Below are 10,901 nucleotides of genomic sequence, written 5' to 3'. Positions count from 1 at the left end.
AAGTTGGATACTATAGCCTACAGTGGTGGTTGCAACCTGGAAAATGTTTATACAGGTAATCCTCAACTTACAGCTATTCATTTAGTTACTGTTCAAAGTTACAATGGCCATGACATGACCGTTTTTCAGCCTTACAATCATTGCATCCTCCCCATGGTCATGTGATCAAAATTCGGGCGCATGGCAGCTGACTCATATTTATAACAGTTGTAGTGTCCTGGGGTCATGTGATTCCCCTTTTGACAAGCAAAGTCAATGGGGAAGCCAGATTTACTAACAACTGTGTTACTAACTTAACAATTGCAGTGATTTACCTAACAACTATGGCAAGCAAGGTCGTGATATGGGGCAAAACTCACTTAACAAATGTCTCACTTAGTAAACCTAAATTTTGGGCTGAATTGTGGTCGTAAATCAAGGACTACCTGTATCTGCAAAGTATTTAATCCTGTTTCTTTGTCTCATTTTAGTGCTTCATTCTTGGCAATACTAGTTTTCCCTCTGTCATGGTGCAGTGGTTAAAATGCAGTATTGCAGGCTAACTCTGCCCAGTGCCAGGAGTTCGATCCTGACAGGCTCAAGGTTGACTCAGCCTTCCATTCTTCTGAGGTTGGTAAAATGAGGACCCAGATTGTTGGGGGCAATGTGCTGACATTTGTAAGCCACTCAGGGGTGCTGTAAAGCAGGGGTCTCCAACCTTGGTCCCTTTAAGACTTGTGGACTTCAATTCCCAGAGTCCCTCAGCCAGCTTTGCTGGCTGAGGAATTCTGGGAATTGAAGTCCACAAGTCTTAAAGGGACCAAGGTTGGAGACCCCTGCTGTAAAACACTGTGGAGTGGTATATAAGTCTAAAGTGCTGTCCTTGGTGTTCCACAGCCCAGAGAACACCAAAGACTCCACAGTCCTGAGTTACAAGTGTTCTATGATACGATATGACCCCCTTTGACTGATGGAACTTGTGTTTGTGGTGAGAATAAACCTGAAATACTACCATCGCCCACAGTCTCTATTTGCAGTGATTTTCATACAAAGGCATAACATTTTCCCTATTTTATCATGTTGACATTAAGAAATCTTTCTTTACTCTGATATTGCATTTTTATGTAATTGTATTTCTATCTTAGGTTTTATCTTGTTGATTGTATTATATTCAATTTTTCTCTTTGACAGTTTTTAAAATCTTAATTTTTACATTTTATATGACCATTACACTGTTCATTTTACATTGGATTGTTTGTGCTCTGTTTTTATTTTGCAGGTTATTGATCATAATTATGTACCATATATACTCGAGTATAAGCTGAGTTTTTCAGCACGTTTTTTGTGCTGAAAAGCGGCCCCCTCGGCTTATACTCGAGTCTACGTCTCGATGTACTTTTAAAAGATACTGTATTTTTGATAGATGTCCAGCAGGGGGCGCTGCATAATAAAAATGAGCGCTGAACATTTTGCACTTTTGCACTTTTATTGTTTTTCGTTCAAATAAATATTCATGTTATTTTACTTGGCTCTATCTTTATTTTTTACATTGACCAGTAGCTGCCTCATTTCCCACCCTAGGCTTATACTCGAGTCAATAGTTTTTCCCAGTTTTTTGTGGTAAAATTAGGTACCTCGGCTTATATTCGGGTCGGCTTATACTCGAGTATATACGGTAATTCCTTCTAAAGGTTACTAGTTGCGAAGGACTGTCCTACTCTTTTTATATAATTAGTTATCACAGTGTGATAGTTTGACTTTAATGGATGCCAGCAGTTGGATGAATGAAAAGAACAGTTATACCAGCTGAACTTGTTCAAGTATTGTTTATTAATCTCAAAAAAGCAGAATTAAATGGGAAAGCAAGTTTAGTATGTGCATTGGTGCAATAAAGAGGTTTTTGCCTGCAGATTATGTTATGTTGTTTAAAGACTTGTAACCTATGCCCCACCCACCAAAAAAACCAGCAAACCAAGAGAAGCATGGACGTATAAGAATTTAATTTTCTACATTACAAATGTTATACATTTCTATCATTATGTTAGGAATACTTGGAAGATTTTCCAAAGAGAAAAACCTTCCAATGAGAATGCTCTCATTTTGAAAACAGTTTGCCAGAATGAATGTAATTTTTTTTACATGAAAAAGGACATTAATTTGATTAAGCAACTGGCCAACAGAAACATGGACACAGGGAGAGATCCAAAGTAGCACTGAATGATGTCTGATTTCTGACAAGTGATTGTTGAATTTGTCTTGGATTAAGAAAAATAAAAAAAATTCTCCTTCTTCTAGCTGGTTGAGGCTTGGAAGTTGCATCCAGTTCTGCACTTACACTCATCCACATATAAATAGTCATAAATGATGGTTGTGCCATTCAGACATGTTAAGGTTACTTCTTTTTTATGGCTCTTGAACTCTTGGCAGCAATTACATTTATGCTGAAATGCCTTTTCCTTTTGGGAATATCTGTCCAGGTGGAGGAAAAAAAGTTAGATACTTTTGGTAAAATGTAACTTATTACATGCATTTTTACGTTGTCCATCTCAAATCAGTCTTGGGGGTTACTGTAGAGTTTAAAAACTCCAACAAATAGTTGGTCGGAATGATTAAAAATGCACATGGCCACCCAATCATCAAAGCAATCCAACATAATCAACTGGCAAATTGAAAGGAGCTCTTGTCTCCAAAAGCAAATGAAGCTGATATTTTGCGAATATCACATTACCCCAGTAGAGGAATGAATAGGTAAGAGTAGGATAGGCCTCCTTGTCACTTACACTGAAGAGCTTGGACAAGTTCCTTCACAGTAAGTCAATTCAACAGCTTCAGAAGATACACATTCATTTTCACGGATTAGAGTTTGATTCTTGTATGGCTTGCAGTTTTGTACTAAAAAATGAAAGGCAAAAAGGAAATATTTTTCTTTTCACTTAGTCTTCATATTCACTGTTGTGGTTGCTGATTAATGAAATAATCTACCATTTGTTTTCTTCTAAGTTATTTTTTGATCTTCTCAATCTCTCCTACAACTTTGGAATTCCCTAGTGGCTGCCCATTCACATGCTAATCATCTATTTTTCCACTTAGTTTTTTAGTCCAGATAAGTTGTGCCAGATGTTGCCATCTGCTCAACAGCATACTAATAATGATGAATGTTACACAAGCACACAAAGCCTTCATTTTTCACTCTCAGGAATTCAATAATTGATAACACTGGAGTATTACTTAAAAGAAGATGTGCATCATAAATAGACTAGGTTTTGCTGATTTGATGGAGAAAAGTCCATGACATGTAAGATATAAGCAAAAAGCAAATTGAAGAAAATTTGTTTTAGGAATTTCAGGAGACAATTTATCTCTAACAATATATCTCTAACTATTGGCCTGCCCTCTTCAACATTTTGATTCATAAATTTAAATGAAGAGCTAGAGGTAATATTTATCAAATGTACTTAATAAAGACCTTAGGAATTAATGGATTTTTAAATTTTTGTTTACTTACTCTCTTTGCACTTCTTGCAGCAGCCGTTGTGAGTCAATTCAATTTGATCCTTTGACAACAAAGAAAGTTTGTGTTATTATTTTAATCAATATCATATATTTCTAGTAGAGGTTTTTAATTGCCTACATAACAACATAACAACTACCTACATAACAAAATGCTTCAATTTATCATTATTCAATGTTTCCACAGAGGAGAATCAAAATCAGCAAGTTACAAATTGATTATGAGTTATATTGCTTATTAATATGTTACTGCTTATGAAGTGGGAAAATGCATTATTTCTTTATCTCTGTAAAAGAACAATGATTTCAGTGAATAGATACACTTTTATTAATAGAAGCATTTTATGATTTTTCATTAAGGAACACCACATTCTGTAAAAAAAAAATACCCTAAAGAACACCATAGTGATAAGAATGAGAAAAACCCAACAGTTTCAATTCAGTTCAATTCATCCAAATGTGTGACCTCTACTCTTCTGCCAGAAAATAATAGGGATTCCAGAAAATAATCCAGATTATAATGTGGATAAGATTAGTATTTAAAGAAATACAAATTGTCACCTCTGAGTTTCTAAATGTGGAAAGTGTGATAACTCTGCTCATCCAATAACTTACAAGTTTAAAAAAACATTTTCATACTGAATATATGAATATTTTCATTCTGAATATATTGTGAGCTGGATGATGAGGGATGGGGCACACTCCTGGCTTTAGTCACCACCATTTTTTCTTGCTAAACAAATAAATCGATCCACAATTTTATTGTATAGGAGGCAACTGTTAGTTATTCAGTGTTTATGAATGAGAATTATTAGAAAAAAATAATCAATAACCTTAATCTCAGTCTTGAATAATGGATGTTGATCATTACTATTTGATATGGATCTTTGGTATGAGATTTTTTTTAAAAAACATATTCATTATATTCATTAAATGTAGACCATAAATGAAAAAAATGAAGTAAAAACTGATAGAAAACTTACAGGACTGCAGTCTGGATCAAAGAAAGGGCATGTTTCTGGAGTCTCAACCAAAACTAGCGTATTGTTCTTTGGTTCACATTTGTACTGTTTACAATTACCCGTTTTTGTCTGCCCAGGCTGTTTTTTTTTTGTAAATTAGGAGAAAGAGAGAGTATGTAAGAGCATTGTTATTTTAACTGTAAACTTTATAATAGAAAATTATAAACCAAAGTTCTTAATATGTCTAGATCAGTGTTTCTCCACCTCAGAAACTTTAAGATGTATAGACTTCAACTTCCAGAATTCCCCACCCAGCATGGCCTCAGGTGCTGTTCAAGAGGAGAGCTTGGCTGTTTAAATATCCTAGCACTGGCATCACATGTGGCAGTGCCTAGGTGTTTTTGTGAGTGGTTGGTTTTCTAGCAGAGTAACATGAGCTGCAGAGAGTGCGCTGCACCTCCCCCCTCTTTCTCCCCCACCTTTCTCCTCCTCTTTCTTCTCCCACCTCGCCAAACGACACCTCCCACATAGTCCTTTCTCTCAGGAAGCCACCACTGGCTCTTTGCCTTGCATCCTGCTGCCTCCTCCCTGACTGGGCCTGGCAAATTCCCTTTGGTAGATGTTGTTCCACTGCTCTCACTGCATCTCAGAACGGCACCCTTGTCCAGCGCTTGGATTCAGGGCCACCAGCAGGAGATAAAAAGACAGCGCTTGGGAGCAACAGGGGTATGTGGCAAAATGCAGGGTACCCAAAAGGGCAGAAATGGGAGAGAAGATAAGGCAGAAGTGAAGGCAAGCATGGCAGACCAGGAGAAATGTGAAGTCCTTGACTATCAATAGCAATGGCCTGGCCTGGTGATCGCAACCTGGTCTGTTAGAACTGTTCTTGCTAAGTGGGACAGTCACATGATGTTTTGCCTTGTGGACACCGCTTAGCAATGGAAGTTCCGATTCCAATTGTGGTCATCTTTGGAAAACTGGACTACCTGTTTTCAGTTTAGTCCAGTTTTCCTAACCTATCAGTTGCTACCGGTCTTGTTGACTGGGGATGATGAAATATAGTCCAATATATTAGGAGGGAAGCATGCTGAGTTCTATTCACATTTTAACAGCTTATAGTATTTGGATACTTCAATTCTCATCTGCCAGTGCTATGAAGAAAGTAGGCATTAAAATGCAGTCTTACAATTTGACAAGGAGTTCAGATTAGTTAGCAAAAGCACAGGAATACCCTCTTATTTCACTTGTGCACAATACGAATGAGAAGATACTACCTCCAGTATCTCAGCAGTGCCATTAATGGTGATGATGCAAGCCACTTGGATGCAGTTTCCACAACATTCACCAGGTTTTCTTTGGTACTCATGACCCTGTTAACAGACAATAGGAATTAATACTGATAGAGAGATAGCCTCCTGTAAAAATCCAGTTAAGCTACATTTAGGCAGGAAAGACTTGTTCTTACCATGGGACAATCTGTGTTGCAGGTAACTGGCTTACATTCCACAACATTTTGCTTGGTAGCAGGGTCCTTAACAGAACTACAGGTGCATGTTTCACAGGGTTTACCAGGAACAATCATTCCAAACTGGGAAAAAAACATAGAATATAATTCTACATAATTCTCATAAGAGTAAAGGCAGCATTTTTGTTTACTCTTGTAAATAAGCCAGGGGTGCTATTCAGCAGGTTCTGACAGGCTCTGGAGAACTGGTAGCAGAAATTTTCAGTAGTTCAGAGAACCTGCAAATACCACCTCTGGCTGGCCCCAGAGTGGGGTGGGAATGGAGATTTTGCAGTATCCTTCCCCAGGAGTGGGGTGGGAATGGAGATTTTGTAGTATCCTTCCCCTGGAGTGGGGAGGGAATGGGGATTTTGCAGTATCCTTCCCCTGCCACGCCCACCAAGCCATGCTCACAGAACCGGTAGTAAAAAAAATTGAATTCCACCACTGACTAAGTGCGCACGCACACACACACACACACACACACACACACACACTGGTACATATTAAGCAGGAATCTATATAAGAATGTCAGAGGGTGAGCAGCTCTGAAGCTATGGTCCTAGTCCCTTTTTCTTTGCTTTTGTTTTTTACTTTTATTTGTTATTGTCACATGTACTTTACAGTATATTAATATCCACATTAAAACAACCAAGCTCAGAGAGTATCAAGGAGCCCTCATTTCAACCCTAAGCTACAAATATCTTCCTTTATAGACTTAAAAGGCTTTGCTTGTGCCATCACAAATACCATTTTGATATTTGGGGTCCCCCTCACAATATCTCCTTGTGTGCATTCCCTAGAGCTCAAGCCAATGAACCCTTTCCCTGACATGGATGGTGGAATCCAGAGGTACAGAATGGATCTCCATGCTAAACTTCTGATTTATAATTGAAAATGTAGAAAACAGTTTTATTCACATACATGAATAATAAATACTAGTTTCTTTACCTCATAAACCAATCCATTAACCAAACAGACATCGTCTCTTTTTTCTGAAAACAGAAAGAAACCAATTAATTACGGTATAATGGGAAAAGATATTGATTTAAAAATATTGATTTAAAAATAATAATAATAAAATAATTTAATAGAATTAGAATAGTAGAATTAGAGTTACAGTACTTTATTTGGCCAAGTGTGATTAGACACACAAGGAATTTGTCTCCAGAAGGTCTCAGTGTTCATGCCAAGTAACAGTAATAATAATAATCATAATAATGATACCAATAAGAGGGGATAGTAAAGAAGATGAAAAAGATAATAATAATAATAATAATAATAATAATAATAATAATAATAATAATAATAATAATAATAATAATAATAGTAGTAGTAGTAGTAGTAGTAGTAGTAGTAGTAATACAGCCACACAACATGTGTGTAGACATCAGAAATAATATGAGGATTAGTGTTCAGCAAAGTGATGACACTAGACATAAGAACAAAACTGTTCTTATGTCTAGTTGTTTTGGCATGCAATGCCCTATAGTGAAACATCCCAAAGGAAGGAGTTTATGCCCAGGATGTGAGGGCTCTGTAGATATTTTTGCAGCCCTCTTTCTGGCTTGTGTAACATACAGGTCCTCAATGAAAGGCAGGCTGGTTGCAGTTGTTTTTTCTATAGTCCTAAGTATCCGTTGTATCTGTCCTGTTTAGTTGCTGTACCAAATCAGACAGTTATAGAAGTACAGATGACAGACTCAATAATTCCTCTGTAGAACTGTATCAACAGCTCCTGGGGCAGTCTGAACTTCCTAAGTTAACTATTTAATACTACCTAATTAGGCAGGTATAGCTAATTGTAAGATAGCTAAATACTTTATCTACAAAGTTACTTTTATTTATGACTTTTATATTGCTTTCCTCCAAAAACAGCAGCCAGCCACTCTCTGGGATACATAAGGCACAGATATAGTGATGAGACTAAACCCCTCATGATGGAATCATGGGTGAATCTTCTCTGATTTAGACACCCCCCCCCAAATTCAATCAATATGGGAATATGAAGTGTCAATCTTTATTGCAGAATGAAGATTTGAATGGGGATTTCACAGTTTTATCAGACTTGTTAATAATTAGATTAGGTAAAATATTAAAGTAGGGGATGCTATTTCAATACAACTTCAGATCTACAGCACAAAACAGCTTCTTTTATGCTTAAAGACTTCTATAGCTACCCTAAATTCCCATTTTTTAAATTAAAGTTTGTTATGAGATAAAATACAAATAAAAATCAAAGTTAGGAATACATCCATCCTTCATGTTGTCACGTTGTTTCATCTCATCTACAATTCCCTTGGTTATGGCTGTTTCCCCCTTAGACTATATAGTCCATTTATCTTATAGTATATCCCAGTAAGTTTGAACTTACCACATTTAATCTCGGCACAGCACTTATCATAAGAGATTGAGGCTACGTAATATCCAGGTTTACAAGTCTTTTTTACCTCGGAGCACATGGTGAAGTTGCATTCTGTGGAATAGATCAACAAGAAGAAAGAACTGAACGAGGCCCCAAACAATTGGACTTGTCTGGCTTTATGTGATGGTGGCCATCTCATCTATAATTCTAATGTGATATCAGAACAAGTAGATCCTAGCATATTGGGTGCACACATAACCTTGATCCTCTAGGAAATGAGGAAAAGAACATTTCCAGATGTCTAGTTTTCTGTCTAAAAATCTCTATCAGAAGCATATGGTGCTAGTGTGTGAAGAACACAGGGTGTTTGAACCTCCAACGATTGCTATCTTTCATATATATCAAATATGTGGATTGGTAATTTAGTTTTCTTTTGAGTGTTCATTTACTATTCCTGTTAGATCCCCCCCCTCTCCCTCCCTCTCTCTCTCTCTCTCTCTCTCTCTCCCTTTTCTCTCTAAAAAGTGACAGGCGGTCCACTTTTTCTCTAATGGAAATATATTTAATATTAACATTTTAAGGCTCAATTATTACTTCTCTTGTTTCTGTTTCCAGGAATTGGAATAGCTTTGGATCATTGTTCATCACAATACTACAAAGATAAGTGGTGACAGAAAGTTGAAATGTCTGTGTTTTCTAGGCATAATAATGCCTCCCCTCTCTTCTTTCAAAGTCAAAAAGTATGTAAAAGATTCAGCAAGCACAACCAGATAAACCTGTTTAGTCTCAAAAAGTGCTGGTAAAGGGGGCAGTGTGTGTCAGCTAGATAGAAAACATGATAAGAAGAGCTAATTTTACTTTATTGAAAAATTACAATCACAGAATCTTGCAAATCTGAAATTACTTCCTTTATAGCCTCCGAAACTAGGGATAGTATTTTCTGAGCTGTTGCCATGTTCACATTCTTGCTGCAGGCCAAGCTGCCTTTTAATTGATCCTTCCCTTGGCTGCCTTGCCTCTCAAGGTCATTACACATATCATTTTTTTCTCTCTCTCCCTATCCCACTCCCTCTCTCCCTCTCCCTCCCTCTCCTCTCTCCCTCTCCCTCTCTCTCCCTCCCTCCCTCTCCCTCTCTTTCTTTTTAGACCTTGGCTGTGCAACACCCTGATATCGTTTCTTTAGATCATTTTCTCAGACTTTTGGGTCTGAAGGTTCAGTGGGCCACAGTTCTTTTTGTTCCAAGAAATCATAGAACCATCAGAGGGCAACAGAAGTTGTGGTGGTAAGTTTGTGGAGATTGTAACATATTAAAGCAGTATATGGATACAGGTGTGTGTGAGAGAGAGCACAACAGAGGTTCACAACCCTTTTGGTATTAGAGATAAGTAAACAAATACTGCATACCGCATTTTATTTTGGGACAGCATGGATCTTCTGGATTTAGCACAGGCATGGGTATGTATCCTTCCCCCTCACAAACTTGGGTTGTTGATGGGCATCTCTGTGACTCACATTGTATGCTTATAGTCAAAGGGTCACATGTACACTCTTGACAGTTGCTCTTCCATTTGCTACCAGGCTGTCATAAAGAAAAGTCAGATTTACAAGGACACAATGATAGCTATAATTTTTTAATTTTCATTTGGACCATCAGTGTACTTAAGAAGGAGCAATTATTTGGCTTTAAAGTTTTCATTATGTCAGATATACCTGCTGAATCATTCCTTAAAATTTGGAAAAGATTTTCCTGATGATTTTATTTAATGACCAAGAAGGGCTCTAAAATTACAAACCACAGAAAACTGTGATAAATTAGGTATGCATCATTTCAAGCGTTCTATTTGATAAATATAAACTTAATACTAGTGGACATGAAGTCGAGAATTGTAGTTAGTACTGTTTTTTTTAATCTTGCTTTTTTCCCATATACAAATGAAGATGGTGAACATACCAATACTCCTTCCTCCTCATATTTTCCTCCTCATATTTTTCCCACAACAAGGTTAGTTGAGCTGAGAGAAAGTGGCTAGTCTAAAATCACCCTGCCAGTTTTGTATGACTAAGGTGGGACTAGAATTGACAGTCTCCTAATTTCTAGGCCAGAACCTTAACCACTACACCAAATTGGCTCCCTAAATTTGATATTTTAGTCAGGTTTTTTTTTACAAGGTGCTATTTTCATTTAATTTAATCTTGCTCTTCTAAGAACAACATTTGGGCATGTGTTTTGACTCTGCCTCTACCTCCACTGACAGTTCGTCCCATTTTGTGTTTCTAAGTGAAATGGTCTTCCATCTTCAATCAAAAGTGACATGATGTCCTTTTCTAGTGATGTACCCTGGGTTCATGATGACACAGCATTCTCTATGAACTACTTACCAGTTTTGGGGATCCATCTGGTCCCACGCAACCTATTAAAAAGAAGGTTAAAAATTCACACAGATGTCCTTTGCTCAGATAATATAGTACAGTCTCCTTCACCATGGAAGCATCCAGATGCATTAAGACCACAACGAGCTTGGAATTCTGAACATTATACTGACAATGTTACCTAGTTCGGGTAATGAAACATCTGCAAGA

General features: G+C 37.2%; 1 protein-coding gene across 1 annotated transcript in view; it reads right to left on the bottom strand.

Annotated features, from left to right (window-relative positions):
* Positions 1 to 1,786: 1,786 nt before the first annotated feature.
* The window catches only part of LOC131185244 (mucin-5B-like), a 72,428-nt gene continuing 63,313 nt past the window's right edge, over positions 1,787 to 10,901 (bottom strand). The window contains exons 42-51 of the mRNA XM_058157604.1: positions 10,701 to 10,732; positions 9,726 to 9,900; positions 8,330 to 8,431; positions 6,907 to 6,950; positions 5,917 to 6,039; positions 5,726 to 5,821; positions 4,473 to 4,589; positions 3,485 to 3,533; positions 2,760 to 2,871; positions 1,787 to 2,448 (exon numbers count right to left, since the gene is read on the bottom strand). Of these exons, the coding sequence (XP_058013587.1) occupies positions 2,271 to 2,448; positions 2,760 to 2,871; positions 3,485 to 3,533; positions 4,473 to 4,589; positions 5,726 to 5,821; positions 5,917 to 6,039; positions 6,907 to 6,950; positions 8,330 to 8,431; positions 9,726 to 9,900; positions 10,701 to 10,732 (1,028 nt within the window). The 3' untranslated portion in view covers positions 1,787 to 2,270. The remainder of the gene's footprint in view (positions 2,449 to 2,759; positions 2,872 to 3,484; positions 3,534 to 4,472; positions 4,590 to 5,725; positions 5,822 to 5,916; positions 6,040 to 6,906; positions 6,951 to 8,329; positions 8,432 to 9,725; positions 9,901 to 10,700; positions 10,733 to 10,901) is intronic.

The sequence above is a fragment of the Ahaetulla prasina genome, chromosome 1 (genome assembly GCF_028640845.1).
Source record: "Ahaetulla prasina isolate Xishuangbanna chromosome 1, ASM2864084v1, whole genome shotgun sequence".
NCBI lineage: Eukaryota > Metazoa > Chordata > Lepidosauria > Squamata > Colubridae > Ahaetulla > Ahaetulla prasina.
Note: the sequence above shows the minus strand (reverse complement) of the source record. Positions and strands in the feature narration are given on the sequence as shown.